Raw genomic sequence first — 22,907 nt, 5'->3', positions numbered from 1 at the left:
AACCTCTGATTTAGACAATGTAGCAATGTTCCATGTTTCAAGACGTTTTTTTTTTTTTTACTTAAATGTGACATTTTGTGGCTGTTCATTTTGGACTCTGGCTCTATGCCATGATAGTCAGTTGCACCATAGACTCCTATATGGTTAAAGCACACTGTGCATACATGGTATTTAGCTTAGCTTTTATATTTGGACACAGTGGTACCCTTACAGTGACAGCACTTCAGCAAATTGAGTGAAAGTGACTGGTTGTCTAGTTCAAGCATAATGCTTTGTGCTCAATGAGAGCCAGTAAATGTAAAATGCAACACAGCCATCTAATGTAAAATGCATAATGGGTTATAGAAATTTGATTTGTGATGCAGTCTTGCATATCTAATTTTAAATTTAATAATAAATAAAAAACTACACTGTCAGACTGTGCTAGATTAGGCAGTCTGAAAAAGGCAGCAATGATTTCTATTTAGACATGACTAAATAATGGTACATTATTTAATAAATATCTAAAAATAATCAGGGTGGACTTTAGACTGGGTAAACCCAGCCCGATCAGCTGGCGATTTGATTTCGCCCTGCAGCTCAGGCTGGAAACCTGTACATATTTCTATCCCGCTTTTGTTACAAATTTGCAGGGACCAATCACAAACCGTCTTACACTATTAGCAGGTTTAACTCTGGGTGCGTCTCAATCAGCTGCCTAGTTCACTAGTCAGGGCACTGATCAGGGAGTCAGCCCATTGACTTATGTCCTGATCAGTGCCCTGACTAGTGAACTAGGGAGCTGATTGAGACGCAGGGACAGTGACGGATAGAGTGATGGATCATTGGTCTGATTGGTTGATGGACTTTCCAATTGTGTACAGAGTCCTTTGAACTATTCCCCTTGATCTCGCCTTTTTTGCATTAAAAATACAGGGCAGACTCCCCAGACCAAGACTGAGATTGGGTGATAGACAGACAAGGTGGACTTACCAAACATAATAAATCTATTAATAAAAATAATAAGACACTCTTTGAATGAAAGATTAGGGATGGTCTCTAGGAAACAGCGCTATAACTGATGGTGTCTCAAAAAAATGAAAATATGCTGTTCATGTAGATTTCAAACACATCTTATAGCACAACTATTGTCACATCCTGTTTCAGTTGTTTCAAGGCTAAAAGCCTAGTTCTATACAACCATAAACCATTCATGCATGCAAACTACTTTATATATCAACAAAGAGCGGCATTCAGCGCAAACTATACTGTATACTTAGCTTTATGTGGATGATTCAAATGTTCTGAAAGTGCGGCAATGTAAATGGTTTTAGTAGGTTTATCCTTTCTATAAAATCCATATTCTCCAGTGAATTGATCCATTGAGAGCATCACAACCTTGCTTTTGAGGAACAGACAGATGCATCGATGTCCTTGGCTTTAAGTTGGGAAGGAAGAGTAGTTCTGGGAATTAATCAGAGCCAGAACATTTGAACTAGCTAAGCTTCAGTCAAATAAATGGGCCACCTAAAACAACACCACCAATTACCACTGATTAAAATGAGGACACATGGCTTCTGCTCATTCTTGGCTCTTCGGTTTCAAACATGCAATGTCTCTGTGTTCCATTAGGCAAATGAGGAAAAGACTGCTCATGCAAAACCTATGGCAGTGAACCCTCACATCCAGGAAATGTTATTTGAAATGGTGCTCATGCTGCGTACAAAAGGTGAACACGTCAGTGTCAGAAATTCTCTGCCTCCATCTTGTGAATCCTATTTTCAACCTTGGAAAAAAAGCCCACAGAGTCGAAACAAACCTCTAATGAACTTCTGCAAAGTGCCACTTTTAATTAGCAGAGAAGGGACCTTAGACAGCTCTCAGGCTATGACAAAGCTGTCATCGTTAGCATGACTAAGAGCTTCATGCAAGAGCGAGAGTCCCAGAGAGGAAGACACGAGAGTAGAAAATGAGACACAAGAGTAGAAAAAGGATGCGGAAGAGGAGAGAGGGAAAGAAAAGGGTGAAGAGAGAGAGAGAGAGAGAGAGAGAGAGAGAGAGAGAGAGAGAGAGAGAGAGAGAGAGAGAGAGAGAGAGAGAGAGAAAGAGAGAGAGAGAGAAAGAGAAAGAGAGAGAGACTGAAACCATAGTGATTCCATTTATTTCTTGAGCGAACAGTAGACAGACCAATGCAGAAACAGGAAGTGCAGTCATACCTGCAGTGTTTGTGTGGGCCGCTCAGGGTCTCGATGACAAAGCACTCCCCGTCATTCAGGCAATATGCCAGGTCTTTCTCCTGACACGGCTTAAAATGCTCTGATTTCAAAGGCGGAAGAGTTGGTGATGCTGAAGGATAAAAAGAAAAGGAAAAATTATGTCATGTAACAGATAAAGAGAACAAATATGTCAGCTAGGTGAGTAAAATGTTACACAAGCAAGTCACTAAAATGCCATCGTTTTTGGAGGATAATGCCACATATTGGTTGTCAATAATTAAGTTAAGTTAAAATTAAGGGGTAATAAACCACATCTCATTTCAAACCTTTCTTCTACACAACAAAATATATTTTGAAAAATCCATCAGTGATTTTTTTGTTCTTTTTTATCCAAAGTTGTATCTTGTTTTTGACCCCACTTACATGTTTTTTTTTTTAAAAACATCCTTCATAATATCACACAAAAGAAAGAAAGTTATACAGGTTCGCAATGACATGAGGGTGAGTTAAGGGGTTATTCACCCAAAGATGGCAATGCTAACATCATTTAAATGTTTACTAGCTTAACAATCCTCTATTGCATTTATTTTGTATTTCTATAGCCTTTAATCACATCGGACTACATTTTAATTTACACGATTACTATAGGTTTTTGAACACAATCAATCAGCTTTCTATTCAGATTAAACCATTTAGCATTGCCAAGAAGTAGTACATGGGGCTCGATCTGAAGTCTTTTGGCTTCATTATCATTCAAATCAATGGCTTTCAACACTTCCACAATAATTTATAATCTAAGACTATGACATCTGTTCATATGAAAAAAAAAAAAAAAAAAACCTATTTCAAAAGATGGCCACATAACCACCAGATAATGCAAGAGGCTTTATCCACACCTCTCTAAAAACACATTTCACCTTGTTACTATATATACAAATACTTGTAAATGTTGTACAGTGCACGTGAATTTGGTTTGCTCCTGATGCATTACTGAAGAATGATAGATGAGAACAATGAAGTAATTACTCTGTCTTCTTAGAATTAATACAGGAGTCTATTATTTGGGGAAAAAAGACTTCATTGTGATTAATGATGCCAAGTTCACTTTGCTAAAGCCAACATAACAAGGTAACCTTGCACTTATTATAATCCACACATGCAAGCCCGTACCTGCTGAATATTTGCAAACAGTATGCCAATATGCCCTAGAAACTTTGACTGACGTTAGTATTTGTAGGAACTGAGAGGGAATCAGACCGAAATGACTCTTTCAAACTAAAAATTCCATAGAGTCTAAATCAACAATCCAGGACCAAAAAACAAAAGATCATGCCATTTTGTAATATTTTAAGACCATGCACACTTGTGAGTTATGGTCCCAAGTCCCAACTAAAGAACGGATACTCGGATGTCAAATTTAATATGACAGATTGATTCGGAGATGGCACATCTTGAGTCTCACAATGAAAACCATGAGGTAACACCAAGGATTGTTTAACCACCAAGACAGAGATCCAAAACGGACAGTGTTTCCAAAGCCCTCTGTTTGACTGAGCTGTCATGGTTCACGGACTTGCCCTTGCGCTGTGTGTATGAGCATGTGGGCGTTACTAATTATTGCGTCTGATTAGCTGATCAACGCCGGCTGTTTCTCATGTAGCGTCCTGTTAAATGTCTGTGTGAGCCTGTCCTGTTTGTCAGATCGTTTCAGGCTCTCCTGTGTCTTCGTCTGGAGCTTGTCTGCTCTCTGTTTTCTGAGTCTTTGAAGGTTCTGTTCTGGATTTATTCTGGATCTTTACGGATCACCATTGCCCATTGCGCCCTTGTGTTACTGAGCCACTATTCAGCAGTCATTTGAGAAGACCAGCACAATCTACACTTATTGAACTTTAATAACTGGTTTCACTCGCTTTTGGATTTTGTTGTTGTTGTTGTATTTCTTACATCAGAGTGTCTAACAGAAGCTCTTAAACACAGGACTGAAATCCTCTACAAATCCAATACCTTTACATATCAAAATCATTCAGATCATTCTAAAATGATGCTAGACGGACTTGTAATCAAACAATTTCAGTACATAATGTCTGTAATTCACACATTTGACTATAATGTGTATAATTGACTATCCTACTACTCTCATCTCCCTTATTTATATATTTTAACTTAGTTTATTTTCCATTTCAGAGTCATGTTGTCTAAGTTAAGTTTCACCGCAAAGCTTCAGTAAACAACTAGCTAAAATAATGCAGTGATATACAATTGAATAACCCTGCCTAAGAAATGGCAAAAGTGTTGAGTTAATTATATTGCTCTGCATTCATTCAGGTCAGATAAAGTGCATATCGTGCCAGAAACTTGGGATTTCATTTCACTCTCTTAAAACTAATTCTTTCCTTACTTTCTTTCTTTCTGCAACTTGTGTGAATTGCGTGTGTGTGTGTGTGTGTGTGTGTGTGTGTGTGTGTGTGTGTGTGTGTGTGTGTGTGTGTGTGTGTGTGTGTGTTTATGTGTTAGATATTAGTGTTATAATAACCAATAAAGTCTTGTTTGTATTTAAAGACTGTTCTTGTGTTATGTGCTTACGAATTTGATGTCTTAAACTGCTGATCCTGTTACCGTGCTATAAATATTGCTTTCACTATAGTTTGGACATTTATATCTACTACAGAGTTGATAGTTAGGGCTTGTTCAAGTGAGTGTTGGATGATTATTATGTTAATTTCTTCCCTCCGTATATATAAATGTATAATTCCTAACATTTCAAATTACCTTAAATATTAAATACACAGAAAATAAAGAACATTTCATTGTTTGACATTGATAATTCCATGACAAATTAATTAAGTGCTTAAAGGATGGCAAAATTATCAAAATTTGAATCCTGATTTGAACAAAACTTCCAGGTTCCATAATTCTCAATATCACCACATAATGAATTCATAAACCCAAACTACCACTACTGTAAGTTTATTCAACCTTATCCACATACACTTACCTAAAGGATTATAAGGAACAACATACTAATACTGTGTTTGACTCCCTTTCACCTTCAGAACTGCCTTACGGTTCAACAAGGTGCTGAAAGCATTCTTAAGAAATGTTGGCCCTAATTGATATGATAGCAGCTTGAAGATGGGAGATTTGTGGGATGCACATCCAGGGCAAGAAGCTCCTGTTCCACCATATCCCAAAAAATGCTCTATTGGGTTGAGATATGGTGACTGTGGGGGCCATTCTAGTACAGTGAACTCATTGTCATGTTCAAGAAACCAATTTAAAATGATTCAAGTCTTGTGACATGGTGCATTATCCTGCTGGAAGTAGCCATCAGAGGATGGGTACATGGTGGTCATAAAGGGACATGGTCAGATGCCCAACTGGCACTAAGGGGTGCCAAGAAAACATCGCCACACCATTACACCACCACCACCAGTCTACAGAGTGGTAACAAGGGATGATGTATCCATGTTCTCATTTTGTTTACGCCAAATTCTGAGTCTCAAAAATTGAGACTCATGAGACCAGGACACATTTTTCTAGGGTTCAACTGTCCAATTTTGGTGAGCTTATGCAAATTGTAGCCTCTTTTTTCCTATTTGTAGTGGAGATGAGTGGTACCCGGTGGGGTCTTCTGCTGTTGTAGCCCATCCTCCTCAAGGTTGTGAGTGTTGTGGCTTCACAAATACTTTGCTGCATACCTTGGTAGTAACAAGTGGTTATTTCAGTCAAAGTTGCTCTTCTATCAGCTTGAATCAGCCGGCCCATTCGCCTCTGACCTCTAGCATCAACAAGGCATTTTCGCCCACAAGACTGCCGCATACTGGATGTTTTTCCCTTTTCACACCATTCTTTGTAAACCCTAGAAATGGTTGTGTGTGAAAATCCCAGTAACTGAGCAGATTGTGAAATACTCAGACCGGCCCGTCTGGCACCAACAACCATGCCATGCTCAAAATTGCTTAAATAACCTTTCATTCCCATTCTGACATTCAGTTTGGAGTTCAGGAGATTGTCTTGAACAGGGACACACCCCTAAATGCATTGAAGCAACTGCCATGTGATAGGTTGATAAGATAATTGCATTAATGAGAAATTGAACGGGTGTTCCTAATAATCCTTTAGGTAAGTGTACATACAGTGCACTCACAACAAGTGATATAGCAATCTCAATTGCTTGGTTGTTAATATCATTGCAAAATCTAAACTAAAATATTTCTCAGCAATATATTTAAAGGGTTACTTCAGCGATTAGCATATGGCTTTGTATCAGTAGAAACCCTGGAGTATATTCGAATGATTGTGCTTCCCCCCCTCATATCCCCCTGAGACAACAGATTTATGCATTTCATTTCTGGAAAAATTGACGATATTTGCGTAATCGGAGGAATTTTTGGCCAGAGGCTAAAGACTACAGCCAGCAGAGGGAGCCATTTCCGCATGTTTTCAACTCGCGCATGGGGGATGGGAGATCACACTCACAGCTCAGCTCACAGCTGCAGCCTCAGGCATTCATGGAAACGGTGCAGACGGCGGAGCAAAGTAAGTGTTTTAACTTTGAAAATTAATTCCTTTGAAAGTTAATCTTCCAAAGGCATGGACTGAAAACGCGCCGGACTGAACATACGCTGTGAATCTGCTGCGAATGCAGTCGCGTTTACCTCAGCTCTCATCACAAATTTATGTAATTTGACTCCTGCAGCGTCTATGCTGTGTGACACTCCCTCAGCGGCTAAATCACATATTGAACAGACACTTGTAGTACATTGTAGTATCTGCTCTCTAACTGAACTGATTTTATGAAAATGAACACGGTCGCCGTGGGAAAGTGAAAGTGATCCAGTGATTCATTAGCGGTGGCTTTGGGAGTGGCCTCGTAGGGCAGCAAAGCATTCTGGGAATTGGTCTTTTCTCAGTCTAGAAAGCACCAAATAAAAAAAATATTTCTACTACATTAATGACCTAGTTTAAATACAGATTCATCTTCCCAGTGCTTAAGTACCCCTTTAAAGTTGGAAATATAGTGTAAAATTTTACCCATATTGGAATTTCAATTGTAAATCTCAACGGCTTGATTATCTATCATTGAACATTTTTAACTACAGTATATTGTTATATTTTACCCAGTAATATATCTAAAATTTGATACAGTACATACAACTTAATTCACTTAAATACAGTATACTCACATAAAGCAATACATACCAAACAGCAAATCTCAACAGTTGCTAGGCATCAAGGCATGATGATATTAGGATATTATAAACATAAGCATGATGATTTTCTGTAAAGCTGTTCTGAAACAATGCAAAAAGTGCTACACAAATAAATTTGACTTGACTTGTTTCTTTGCATTAATTCAAATTATCCTTATAAGTGTCAATTAAACAAATTATTTACAAGATACCAATATTTGGTTAGAAAATCCCACAACTGCAGATAATGACTGCGGAGTAGGAGACAGCGTTGAAATGAATTGCACTCTTGCAATTATTTATAAATAAATAATCAACAAAATGATTGTTAATTTTGCATGATTCTTTTGCAGTCACTAATAACTCTGAGTATCAGGTATCAGCTGTGGGTGATTATATATTCAACCTCATTAATTTTCAATATATTCACCAGGTCTTCTGAGGCTAATTTGGCATGGGTTCAGGGCGCCAGGTGATAGAACGCCCCCGAGGTGGGTCTTAGAACCTTAATAAATAAAACTATAAATGTTTTTAATAAAAACTCAAATCATTTTCCAATAATTGCATCTGGGTGCATTGCCAGACCTTTTGACAAACTGCTGTTGAAATCAATGCAAAGTGCTTGTGCTTTGTGTTCAAAGCAAAAAGGGTTGTGCAGTGGACAAGATCTCTATTAGTCATCCTTCAGAACACTGATGATATTGATAAGAGCTTAGTAGCCCATCAGCTTCATTACTGAATCCTTTCTTTGGGATTCACAGAGGCTGGTTTCCTCCTAACTGTCAGTTTCTTCTATCAGGAGGTGAGATGGGGCCAAGTGTCTAAGAGATTGGAAATCTACTCAGACCCTGACATCCCCTCTGTCTTAGTTTATTTCCGTGGGCTGAGGCAGGTGTGGGGTGTTAAGGGATGGGATTCCCCAGGGCCAAGCACTGATGCCGTCTCTCAGATGTGACATTCCCCCAGAGTGCCTGGCGGCTTGACATACAGTGAAGGTCACAGAGAATCGATTAGCTCAGAAGCAGCAATACAGAGAGCACAGGGGACAGACAGAAGTGCAGACAACACTCTCAGAGTTAGCTGATGATTTATGCGTCTCACTGAAATGATAGTTTAAAGGGATAGCTCACCCGAAAATCTCCATTCTGTCATCATTTACTAACCCTATCCCATTCAATTAAAATGACATAGTGTCATATTAGAACGGAACTCCCAAAAACTAAATTAGAATATACACTTGCTTTTGCTTACAATATATTCAGTTTATTCAGACACCTTCAACATTTTCTCACATTATCACAGTTTATTGGCTATAGTATAGAAAATGGTAATAAAATATGACAAGAACTCGATAGAAAGGCATGTAACGGATTACAATCAACTAATTAGCTGTTAAATTCAAGTATACAATTAGATAATACCAACTGAGGTTGACCAAGCAATGCTTTATTTTGTTGAGTCTGTGGTGTAAAAGGTTGCATTAGCAATTAAAAACACTTAAGCAAAATATGGTCAGGTCAAAGTGTCTGAATAATTTTGATCCCAAATTTGTATCAATTTTACTGGAAGTTCACTGTATGAAGAATTGTTGGGTATAATATGTCAAAGTTTACTTTATTTTGCTATACACATTTACATAAATGAACTATGGTGTTCTGCACCCATTGGATAAAAAAAAAAAAAAACATATACACATTGTTTAACACAATGACGGATAGAGAAACGATGGGTCGTGGCCTGATCATCACGCCTCTTATGGTCTGATTGGTTGAAATGAACCAATGAGACGAAATGGAAAAAGTCTCCCAATAAACCTGAATTCACCCTATAAAATGTACATGAAATATATCATATTTTTGAATCAACATTATGCCCATAAACCATTTATCAACTTTACCAGCTACTAGCCACTATTTGAAGCATTTTAAATGCTAGCCATTTTAAATTAAGCATAATCACTGTAAGATCTTCTGCAACCGCAGTGTTAGGCTTTGACAAATAGCTCCAGTATTCTGTAAGGACCTAGTATCCATGAGTCTCTTTCAGTGTCCAGTGATTTGTAAAGCTAAGCCACTAGATCTTCTCGTTCTGTCAACAAAATAGCTGCTTATCTATGAATACTCATATCTGGCAAAATGTCAAATCTCTGACAGAGCTTCAGCAATCCAGCAGCGGAGATTCAATGATACAAATCTTTTCAAAAAAGGATCACAGTTTACAAGCTGAAGCTTCAATAATTTGTTTTATCATAGACATAATGTAGTGAATAGCTAAGCTCCACCGGCCTTGTCCTCATAGATCTGAATTCTCTCATTGCAGAACACTTGTTGTTGACTAGAAATGTCAGACAATCCTGACAATCTTTCTCTGGCTGTATTACTATCTCTCTCTCTCTCTCTCTCTCTCTCTCTCTCTCTCTCTCTCTCTCTCTCTCTCTCTCTCTCTCTCTCTATCTAAATGCAAAGGTCAATGGCAATTTCTTTTCACCAAAAGAAGACCGCCTCCCATGTCATTAGTTCAGCAGGCCACTCTGTGCTTGTGGTCCCTCTGTTGGCTGACAAGCTCAAGGCTTTCTTTCTTTAGCCAGTCATTTACAACAGCCCTCAAGTCCCCCTGTAGCACAATGTTCTGGTCTGCAGCCATGCCAAGGTGCAAATACAGAGCAGGGCCAGTAGGGAAAAACACAGGGAATAAGTGACAGGAATGATGGATGTGACCAGAGGAAGAGGCATTCAGTGGTAAAACAATATAGCAAGCAATGGAAACTGGAAAAATGTTTTCCCATAGGAAGACGAAATCATAAATGAGATCTCTTTAACATCTTTTTTTTCTCGGAGACAGCAATGAAATTCAATGGAGACTTTTGTCAAAGACGTTTGTCCTGAGGAAAAAAAAACGTACTTGTAACAACAACTATTTTTATTAATGTTAATAATAACCTCTCTAATATCTTAGTTCCAGAAGAGATCACAGCAATGTCTCAACTGTTCTCATATTTTCCAACATCCCAAAGTTAGACCCCTAATGTCGGAGATTTTAATCCATATGACCATCTCAAACTGTCGTATTCATGTAATATCCAGAGTATCCTCACCAGGAGACCGCTAGGGGGTGCTAGGGGGTACGTAAATTAGGGGGTATGCACTTGTTAATGAAATACAATTAACATATTTGATAATATGAATAATTATGCTGGGTCAGAAATCATAACCATGCTATTCTATAGACAACTTTTTTTTCAGTAGAAGAAAACAAATCTGCATAATGTTAAACAAAACAAAAAGAAGAGCTTTAGAAGAGCAAGCAAAAAAAAAAAAAAAAAAAAAAACTACAATGCCAATAAAAATGGCTAATTATAAAAACTGGGGATAATAATTTAATTAATTAAATAACATTTCCATGTCGCATAGTATATATGCGTTTTATACAAGAAAATGTATAGCTGCCTTTTATTTTTTTTAGGAAGGGGTCCCTTACAAGGGGATCAGCACATTACTTTAAAAACAACTGAGACCTCCAATAAGTCTCAGAAGCTTTTAAAAACAACCTTTAAAAAAATAACCCTTAAGCTAATAATAAATGTGATCACATCAAAAAACAACAACAACAACAACAACAACAAAAAACGAAACAAATGGGACCACATCCTCCCAATAATAATAAAAAAAAAAACAGTAGCTGCCATGTGAAATGATGCTCTCACTGTTACTAGCTAAATGAATGTTCTGCCTTATCCTGTACAGTACCTGTATGATAACCACACCCAGGAGCCTGACACACTTATCATGGCTGATGATAGCGGCATCAGTCTGAGTTATTCAATAGAGATAGCAAGTCTCCTTCACCCCCTCCTCTTATGCAACATCATTTATCTGCACAATAAAATGTGTAAAGCACCCAGCATCCTATCAGACATAAAGGCTGACCACAGCCAGTGTGGTACATATGTATCACGGTGTGTCCGTGTCTGCGTGTGTAGCCCTGTAGTGAAGCACACTTCTTCCTGCTTTATATTCCGATCAATTGCAGTCATGCAGTGGAGTAAAGGCAATCGATGGACGGCATGCAGGCAAAGCTGATAAACCAAAGGATACAGCGCTATGTATACAGAGCAGAGTTAACCAACAGAGAGAGAAAGAGTGCATAATATTTCTGAAAATGATGATGATTCTGGAAAAATGTTTGATTATTTTGACAAATGTTGTGAATTTGATTTGTATTATAATGTGCTAGGATGCATTTCATATTGTTGCTTTTCAAACTTTTAGAGAAAAAAGGTACATTGGTATCACTGGGGCGGTACCCTAAGGTACAAAAGTAAAAAAGGTGCACCCCTAAATGGTACATACTAGTATTATCTTATTCAACATAAATATTATTGTAAACTATAATACAACTAATTGATTGACTGACACTGACTGACAGAGTGACTGACTGACTGACTGACTGACTAACAGATTGACTGACTGACTGATTGACTAACAGACTGACTGACAGACTGATTGACAGACTGACTGACTGACAGACTGACTGACTGATTGACAGACTGACTGACAGACTGATTGACAGACTGACTGACTGACAGACTGACTGACTGATTGACTAACAGACTGACTGACTGACTGACTGACTGATTGACTAACAGACTGACTGACAGACTGACTGACAGACTGATTGACAGACTGACTGATTGACAGACTGACTGACAGACTGATTGACAGACTGACTGACTGACAGACTGACTGACTGATTGACTAACAGACTGACTGACTGACTGACTGATTGACTAACAGACTGACTGACAGACTGATTGACAGACTGACTGACTGACAGACTGACTGACTGATTGACAGACTGACTGACTGATTGACAGACTGACTGACAGACTGATTGACAGACTGACTGACTGACAGACTGACTGACTGATTGACTAACAGACTGACTGACTGACTGACTGACTGATTGACTAACAGACTGACTGACAGACTGATTGACAGACTGACTGACAGACTGATTGACAGACTGACTGATTGACAGACTGACTGACAGACTGATTGACAGACTGACTGACTGACAGACTGACTGACTGATTGACTAACAGACTGACTGACTGACTGACTGACTGACTGATTGACTAACAGACTGACTGACTGACTGACTGACTAACAGACTGACTGACAGACTGACTGACTGACTGACTGATTGACAGACTGACTGACTGACTGACTGACTGACTGACTGACTGACTGATTGACAGACTGACTGACAGACTGACTGACTGACTGACTGACTGACTGACAGACTGACTGACTGACTGACTAACAGACTGACTGACAGACTGACTGACTGACTGACTGATTGACTAACAGACTGACTGATTGACTAACAGACTGACTGACAGACTGAATGACAGACTGACTGACAGACTGACTGACTGATTGACAGACTGACTGACTGACAGACAGACAGACTGATTGACTAACAGACTGACTGACAGACAGACTGACCGACCGACCGACCGACAGACTGAATGACCGACCGACCGACCGACCGACTGACTGACAGACTGACTGACCGACCGACCGACCGACTGACAGACAGACCGACTGACCAACAGACTGACTGATAGACTGACTGATAGACTGACTGATAGACTGACAGACAGACAGACTGACTGACTGACTGAATGACTGACTGACTGACTGACTGGACTGACAGACAGACAGACAGACAGACTGTCGCTCAAGATCATGTCATTATCATTATTTTATTGCAATTATTTGTGCAGCCCTATTTACACTAATGATTTATAATACATATTTTTCCAACTCTAAATATGAATTTGATTGATATTAATACACAAATCAATATTAGTGTGCCAAGTTGCTATGTTGCCTGGAAACTGCAAACATCCGACCGCTGGAGTCTAATCCCAAATAATTTTGATCATTATTTATTCAACATTGGTTTCTGTTATCATACTGTTGTAGCCGGCGTTTTAAGTAAAACTATAACTCACCCGAGTCTGTGAGTTACAGTGATTTGATCATGTTTTGCGTCAATGCTAATAAGACACCCCTATCTGTCATAAAATCGCTGTATAATGCAAAGCCTCTTGGGGCTTATTGCTTTAACATCACCCAGTGCCTAGAAACGACGTCTATCTACTCCTCCGCACACACACACACCCACACCCACACACACACACACACACACACACACACACACACACACACACACACACACACACACACACACACACTTACAATGGCTGCTGTGAGTCGGGTGTGTGCTGTGCACTGCTGCATTGCAGATGTTTGGAATGGCAGTGGAAGTCTCTGCTGTGACAGAGAACTTCAGCACACGCTGATTAAACTGACAAATGTCTCACATGACACATGGAGCATCTGAAAAAGAGAACACTTATGAGAGGAAGATTAGCCTCTGCTAATGTGATCTTTTATAACATAAAGAGTCTTATGTTACTTTGGCTGGCATCTCATAGCTTCAGCCACCAGCTCTTTGTGGGCAGACAGTCTTATGTGTCCAGCAGCTGTAAGACAAGAAAATGGATCTCTCTGTGCGTTATGAAAACACCCTTTTTTCACAGTGCATCTCAAATGCCTGCTCTCTCTCTTTCTCTAGCTCACCAGAACTCAGAGCTGACGTTCACCCAGACTAAACATAACCCTCTTTTCATACATTCTATCCCCTATCACTTGCTCTCTGTCCATTCATCCATCCATGCCATGTTCTCTTGGCCCTGGTCCAGTTCTAACAGTGTGTTCTATCTTGATTAGCATTTGGGGTAAATATCCACAACTCCAGTCCCACAGCTAAAGCGCATTAGCCTCTTAAACAAACAAACATACCAGAGAGTGTATAAAACGCTCATCTATAGGTGCCAGGATGAAAGCAAAGCTTTTGGGACCTCAACCTTTCAGTCCTCTCTCTCTTTCTCTCTCACTCTCGCTGTCCCACTTTCAGTGTTTCTGTCTATTTTATCTGCTGGCTTTGTCACACTTGGCTTTCATCATAAAGCACAGAATTAGACAACCTCTCACGAGAAAAGCTTGACTTTACATACATTTTTTCAAAGACTGAAATATGTAACCCCAGGTATAAATTGCTACAGATTATGAACAGAATATTTACAGGATTTGAAAAGCTGAACATACATCCAATAATTCAAATTCTATATCCTAATTCTAATTCTAAAGAATTAAAATATTAGGAATATGTCATATTGGGAAGAAGAATACTCATAACTTGGCTAAGGTATTAACATGGTAAAATGATTTGGCATGAAAAGACATAGAAAACCAAAAATGCTCACAGGTAATAAAGCATTGACAATGTAATCAGTTATCAATATTTTTCATAGTTTTTTCCCTTGTTTTTGATTACAGCAGCTCTTATCCATCTCGCTTATTACTTATCTCACTAAACTAAATGATTCCAATCCAAGTTCTTCCCAAAGTTGAGCTTCATTGGAAGACCTGCATGAATTATCACAATTTAGGTTAATTTTTTACCCAAGGTTTTTAAATGGCTTTAAATTCAGGGGACTGAGGAGGCCCTTAATGTTTTCAAAATGCTTAGCATGAACCCTTTCATTGTGTGCAGCTTTGTTTCGTGTGCAGTGTTTGTTGGGTTAAAAAGTACTCCATACAGATCCTACTTATGCTCAGCAGGATCTTTAAGTATTGGTCCATTTTCAAAGTGCAAGCGACTTTGTAGATTCTTCCAATGCATGATATACATGCATGCCCCCAATAACATTACAGGTGCTGGTCATATAATTAGAATATCATCAAAAAGTTGATTTATTTTACTAATTCCATTCAAAAAGTGACACTTGTATATATATATTTTAAATGTTTTTTTTTAATGATTATAACTAACAAATACAATTCGAAATTCAGTATCTCAGAAAATGAGAATATTGTGAAAAGGTTCAATATTGAAGACACCTGGTGCCACTCTCTAATCAGCTAATTAACTCAAAACACCTGCAAAGGCCTTTAAATTGTCTCAGTCTAGTGCCGTAGGCTACACAATCATGGGGAAGACTGCTGACTTGACAGTTGTCCAAAAGACGACCATTGACACCTTGGACAAGGAGGGCAAGAAACAAAAAGTCATCACACAAATGCTGGCTGTTCACAGAGCTCTGTGTCCAAGCACATTAATAGAGAGGCAAAGAGAAGGAAAAGATGTGGTAGAAAAAAGGTGAACAAGCAATAGGGATAACCGCATCCTGGAGAGGACTGGGAAACAAAACCCATTCAAAAATGTGGGGGAGATTCACAAAAAGTGCACTGCAGCTGGAGTCTGTGCTTCAAGAACCACTACACACAGTTGTATGCAAGACATGGGTTTCAGCTGTCGCATTCTTTGTGTCAAGCCAATCTTGAACAACAGACAGTGTGAAAAGCATCTTGTCTGGGCTAAAGGCAAAAATGACTGCTGATTGGTCCAAAGTTGTTCTCTGATGAAAGTAAATTTTGCATATCCTTTGGAAATCAGGGTCCCAGAGTCTGAAGGAAGAGATGAGAGACACACAATCCACGTTGCTTGAGTCCAGTGTAAAGTTTCCATAGTCAGTGATGGTTTGGGGTACCGAGGGTCGGGTCTGAGTCGAGTCCGAGTTCAGAGAGGCTTTATCATTTCAAAATAAAAAACAAACTTTTTGATGATTTTCTAATAATATGACCATCACCTGTATGTTTCCTCTACTGTACTTGATGGCACCACACATGCAATTAAAACACTCCAGTCATCTTCTACAATCATACCTGACACCATCCAATGCTAAGATGTTAAATTATGACTTGTTGGGCTGCAGAACACCGCAATCTTTCACACTCCAGCCTTTATTTTCCCTGGCAAATGCAAAGTGTTTTTTGCAGTAGATAAAACGAATAAATGGTTTCTTTACTGGTACAAAACCTCTCAATCCAGCCTCTTATAGCTGTTGGCATACAGCTCAAGATGAATTTGGAGGTTGGAGGTCTCATCCAGGTCTTAAGAAGCTGTTTTGAGCATTTTGACATTCAGGTGATTTTCAACCTCTTTTCAAAATGCTCACTTGATTTATTGAATTACAGGCTGGGAATAATGAGTGCAAGCTTAGTATGACCACTTGGCCATCTGCACAATTCAGTATGTTTCATTGCATCATGACAACTAAATCGTGGAATGCGTGCATTAGATATAGACAATTCACATGCTTTCACCGATGGCTTCAATAGTAAACTCACAAAGGCGAGGAATTTTTGGATTAACAAAAGAATCCAACACAGAAAATTTGAGATCACAGGGAGTTGACACAACGAAAATGTTCGTATTTTCGTAAGGTTAGTTGGTATAAAAGAAGTTTACACCTGCTCCCTACCACGTGTAAATGGTGCCTAAAATTTACACGGGGTTGGTGTAATGGTACAGGTTTGTGTGATGTTTTAATGTTTTTAAAAGAAGACTTTTATGCTCACCACATCTGCATTTAATTGATCAAAAATACTGCAAAAATGTGAAATATTACAATATATATTTTTTAATTTTTTTTAATTAATATAAATACTAAAAAGTAAAAATACTATGATTGATATATATATATATATATATATATATATATATATAGCCCAGTCTTCAGGGTCACATAATCCTTCACAAATCATTCTAATATATTAATTTGGTGCTTAAGATACATTTCTTGTTATGATTATCAACGTTGAAAACAGTTGTGCTGCATAAGTTTTTGTCGAAAACATGATACATTTTAGTATTATATGATGATTAGAAAGTTCAAAAGAACAGCATTGTCTTCTGCAGTCAATTTTTTATCAATATAATGCACATTTGATTAATACAAATTCCCTTTAAACAAATGACTGACCCTAAATTATAAGCAGTAATGTACATAGATTTTAAGTACTTAATTTTATTTCAAGATTATCAATTTATCATTCTGTACTGTACCTGCAGCAACATATTGCAAAAACCAATGCATAGTAATTTCCCCCCCCATGAGACCAGGTACAAATTATAATAAATGCACTCACATATACACACACCACATCTGCTCTTTGCTGGGAAGACTAAACTATTCTGGACACCATATAAAGAGAAATTCTGGTCGCGAGTATTTCAGGAGTGGGACAGAATTGGGACCTCAGGCATTGTGCCCTTATCTAAACCTAAATGCGTAATTCATCTCCTTCCTGAAAGAGGACGACATCACCTTTCATTTGAAGAGTGTGGTGAGTGATGCTTGTGACTAATGCTGAGATACTGTTGTGATAGACACAGTTGTAAGTGAAGAGCAAACCAAACTGTACACCAGTGAAAGAAAATGTCCTATCTCTGGAGTATGATGTGTGCTCTCTAAATGTCACACAATGTGCTCTATGCACACAGAGACAGGTGGCACTGCAAATGATTTGCTTTGTGAGGGAAACTGGGAGCTTTTAAAGGCGAAACACTCCTGATAATTAAACCACAGATTGATGGATAAAGGGCATTTTGAGAACATCAAATATTCTCTACCATCCAATAATGGGAATTTCCAGTGCATTACACCAAACGGTTAATCAAGAAAAACATTAAAATAGTTCATTTTATGCCAGCTGTAGATGATTTTCCTTGTTAAGAGTCAATATAATGTCACATGCTAATTTGTTTGTGCCCCCTGGATAGCATTATTTTTAACACCCGCTGCAATTTGGTAACACTTTATGTTGATGGTCCCCCAATAGACATTCTACTGAATATGTGTAACTTTGCGCATGCATACAATTTTTTTCAACTTACTAAAACCATAACACCTAACCCTCAACTAACAGTCTACAAATACTATAATGAGATTTAGCTGACATGTAGTTGACAACTAACTTATAGTTTAAAGTGGACCATTGAAATAAATTGTAAACAAATATTGTCAAATAATATTATAGTTTAAATTCTCAGCAGCCATTACTCCAGTTTTCAGTGTCACACTGTCCTTCAGAATCTTTGTAATATGGTGATTTGGTGCTCAAGAAACATTTTGTATTACTAGCAATGTTGAGAATAGCTTGTTTAATATTTTTTGTGAAAAATGTGACTTTCAGGATTTTTTGATGAAAACAAGAACATTTATTTTAAAAATAAAGTCATATCTGTCTTTTGATCAATGTATTGCATCCTTATTTCATAGAAGTATGTGTGTTAACAAATATTTGATTGACTCATATATTACAAATTTAAAAATTCAGTAATTTCGACAAACCTTGCACTTGTTCATTTGTTGATGAGCAATCATTCAAAGTTCAACATCACTGTAACGACTCATTAGTTCTCAGAAACCCTGTCGATACTCCATTTACTGGAATCTCTCACTAAACTCAACATTGATTATTCAGACAGGCGCCTGGTTGGGGGTGAAAATTCACTTCTTTCCAAACATTACTCCCAAACAACCACACAAAAACGCCTTTACTATTACGAATGCATCATGAATCCACAGTGATTTATAATATTGGCTCAAGAGCGCTTGAACACTAGTTATTTTCACACAACCATTCAAAACTGTGTAAGTATCCAGGCGTTACAATGATATTTATTTTAAGATCAATTTTTCAGGGCATTTGATGGTATTGTACAAAACCGATTGATCCATCCTGAGCCTTCTCTCGAGGAACACACAGTAATAGACTCGCTTTTAGCAGACTGAAAGACATCAGAGTGTCAGTAGCCGTGTAAAAGCGGAAATCCATCCTATCACAGGCTAAAAATACTCTTACGTCGTACCTGGAATATAGCTATGAGGTGACGCCGCATGGGACAGCATATCAATTGTGATCCCTCTCCACCTATCTATTTCTTCCTGCTCTCAGCGCAAAGCATATCTCACTGCGGTTTCCAGGTAGGACAAAATACAGTGGCCTGTCACCATTCATAACAGGCAACACCCTTAAGGAATCTTTCAGCACACGTTCACAACGCCTTCTTCACCTTCCCGAAAGCATCATCAAAAATGACAGACAAATCTGTCTGTTGGAGCACATATCCTTCCAGAGGCTTTAAGCTCTGGGTTGAGCAGTCATCGAGGACTTTATTAGACTGGACGCGCATAGAAATGTAAACAGAATCTGCTGTATACGTAGGAAGAGTTTTTACATCCATGCGTGGGAAGAATGACTGCTCTGAATGTGTCCGACTGTGCAGCGCGGCTGACATGTGAGACGTCCGCGGACGTCAGCCGGGGGCACATGATGAAATCATCCTAACAAATTTGAGAGGAATATCATTTCATCACCTCCGTATTCCTTCCTGAATTCCCTCGTGGTTGTGTTGGCTGTCTTCGATGTGAGCAATATCATGAATTTCTTAATTGAGCTCAAGAGAAAGTTATTACTTTTGGGAGAAGTCCAACTCTGTACTTGGTGCTATTACCCTAGTCTCTCAACGTATGTGATAATGGAAGGAGGAAAAATTAGAGAAAATAAGAGGAGAGTGTTTTCGGTTCACACTAAGCACAAGGACTGTCGTTCTTTCCGACGGTAAAGTGGGACAAGCATTCTGGGGCTCATCTGATTAAGGATAGGAAGTGACACTTGGAGAGGTACTTGCTGTGTTGTGTGCTAGAAGATGATATGTATTGGCAAAGACAAGGACTGGGTGGGGGGAGCTCTGCTGCTGAGAGAAAACCATTGTTTCCCAATGTGTAAAAACACCGTTCAGTCAATTGAAGTGCATTCTGGGATGCGATTTCGGAGGAGCAATAGCGGGAGGGCTTGTGAGTTCAAATGATTCTGTTTTCTCAGAAAAGCAGCAATCCAATAACGGGCCTGCAGTACAATCTATGATTATGATTCTGTATCAGATGGAATCAAAGATTTTCCTCGAAAAACCCTTTTTGACCCCATTTAATCACTATATGGCTTGAATGTGACATGCACCGAAGGCCTTCCCTATATAATTTCAAGACAAATCTGCATTCACTGAAAAATCTAATTAAGAGCAATGAAATAAGGTTGATGGATCAAAATGAAATTCTAAAACAATGGGTTATAGTCTGTGATTAAAAATTTAGAAAGTGGTTGTGGGAAACAAATACAAAGCTATGTAGGTCAGTTCTACTATCCTGCCCCAGCAAAACGTCACTGGTGGTCTCCTTTCAGAGGATTCCATTAGTTCACTAGACTTCTGTCAACATTGAAACTTGTGTGATTTTCTGACTTCCTGTGGATACCATGAGTATAGTAAAAGTAGTCCATTCTACTTGTGTGGTACATTCTAATTCTTCTGAAATTATAGTATAACTTTATGTGTGGAACAGAATTCAATTTAAGGCACTACACACTGATGAATGATCCCTTATTCAAACATGCAAAATTTTCCATGTCAAGACGCATTTTACCAGGGTTGATGCAATGAAAAATGCCATTGTGTGTACTGACAAACTGTAAAACGCACAATTGAATTTCATTGAATGTGATTTGAGAGCCATGGAAGATTTTCAGCACATACATTATTACTCTGGTCCTGCACACACAATTATATACATTGCTGTTTTAAAAAGTCCAGAATAAAAGCTATTACTAATGTGCTCTGATCAGGATGTTTGGGGCCGATCACTGGAAGCAGTATTAGTCGATGCAATCACTGATACCGATAACCGAAATAAATGAGAAATGAGAAAGTATAATGAGTTTACAATTTACTTTCTTTTATTGGCAAGCAACATATTCCACAATCCCTTTCTTAGAGGAGATTAGGAACTTTAAAGGGTTACTTCACCGATTAGCATTAAGCTTCGTATCAGTAGAAACCTGGGAGTAAATTCGAATGATATCCCCCTGAGATGAGAGATTTATCTAATTTTATTTTGTTTCTGGGAAAAATCCTCAGATGACGCAAATATCATCACTCAGTGCTCGGCTCGGGCACCTTTGGGCATTCATGTAAACGGAGCTGTGCGGAGCAAAGAGAGTGATTCAACTTTTCAATTGAATTAAGTTAAGCTTCTAAAGGCATGAACTGAAAATGTGCCAGACTGAACACGCGCTGTGAAAGACTTGTGCGCGTGTGCTTACCTCAGCTCTAGTGATGAATGCAATCCGACTCCTGCTGTGTTTTGTGCTGTGACCCTCGCTCGGCTCACTCACATTATATTGAACAGACACGTTCAGTTATTAATTGTAGTCTGTTCTTTAACTGAAATAAATTATTTTATGAAAATGAACACAACGGTCGGGGTGCTGCGGTTGGCAAGTGATCGAGTGATTCACTAGCAGTGGCTTTGGCAGTGGCCTCGTAGGGCAGTGAAGCAAGTGCATTCTGGGAGTTGTTGTCTTTCATCCACATGAGCCAAAAATACATTTTCTGGCTTTTCTCAGTCTAGAAGGCACCAAATTCAAAAATAATTTCACATTTCTATTACATATATGACCCAGTTTAAATACACAATCATCTTCCCAGCACTTAACTTGACAAACTATACATCATTAAAAAGATCTAAGACTAAAGTTTAATTTTTTTACCTCTGTTTTATTCTCAAAGTCTTATAGTGACCGTAATGTGTTAATATGTTCCAGGAGTTATGAATATGATCTTGGGCGTCGCTACCTTTTGATTGTAATATGCGCGTCATTTGCTCCCATTCATAAAAAATTCCTCCTTGGTCGTCATGAAGACACTCGACAAAACAACTTCCCTCAGGGCTTTTACTTCAAAAGTGTGCAGATGTGGAGAAATATTGATAGATTCTCACACGTTTGAGTCAAATTTCTATACAGAGAAGTATTATTTATTCAATCTTTATCCAAAATCCGCGGATGTGTGATTATGAGAGCAGTAGGCTGTGATATGCTGTGTTTTCAATTCATTCTGGCAGCCGGAGGGCGCTGGAAAGCTGTACTACTGAAAATTCACCCCATGGGGAACACATGAAGAACAGACACACCATGTGACATTCAGGAAGTATCTGACATATGGACATATCCACACAGCTCCCTGGGATCGTCAGATCGCTATTTTATGCAGATAAACACGTTTAAGACAATAAACACACAATCGCGGCAATATATGGTTGGTCTGTGTTCTTTATGCCATGTTGGGTGGTTTCATAATAGATGATATTTATAATGCAATGCTATTCCACATAGCTTTTAGCATTGTATATTTTCTGTCAGATTTTTTGACCCGAAGCTATATGAGATCACATATTGTTATATAAAACACTCTACATATAAAATATAAAGTGATATGAAGCAAGTTTTGAATAAAACATGATTTTAATCGTATAAATTGTTGTTTTGCTGGTGTGCTAAGCTAACATGCTAGCTTGCCCTAGATGCACCTGCCACTGAGTAAATACTTTATTTTTATGAACATTTTCTAAATGTAAAACTACTGAAATGCTTATTTGGACGAAATGCATTCAATAGAGTCTCAGTGAGGGTAAAGTGAGAGGTTTGATTTAGAAATGAGGTTTGAATAGAACAGTTTGAATAGAGAATCGTTAGTAATTATAATG

The 22,907-nt window shown here is 38.4% G+C and overlaps 1 protein-coding gene across 2 annotated transcripts in view; it reads right to left on the bottom strand.

The window, feature by feature from the left end:
- Positions 1–22,907, bottom strand: part of LOC137044566 (pro-neuregulin-3, membrane-bound isoform) — a 430,521-nt gene that overhangs the window by 177,924 nt on the left and 229,690 nt on the right. For both annotated transcript variants that reach the window (XM_067420621.1, XM_067420620.1), the window contains exon 2: positions 2,196–2,325. In XM_067420621.1, coding sequence (XP_067276722.1) covers positions 2,196–2,325 — 130 coding nt within the window. The remainder of the gene's footprint in view (positions 1–2,195; positions 2,326–22,907) is intronic.

This window comes from Pseudorasbora parva, chromosome 17, assembly GCF_024679245.1.
Source record: "Pseudorasbora parva isolate DD20220531a chromosome 17, ASM2467924v1, whole genome shotgun sequence".
NCBI classification, from domain to species: domain Eukaryota; kingdom Metazoa; phylum Chordata; class Actinopteri; order Cypriniformes; family Gobionidae; genus Pseudorasbora; species Pseudorasbora parva.
This window is presented reverse-complemented; position numbering and strand designations above follow the sequence as displayed.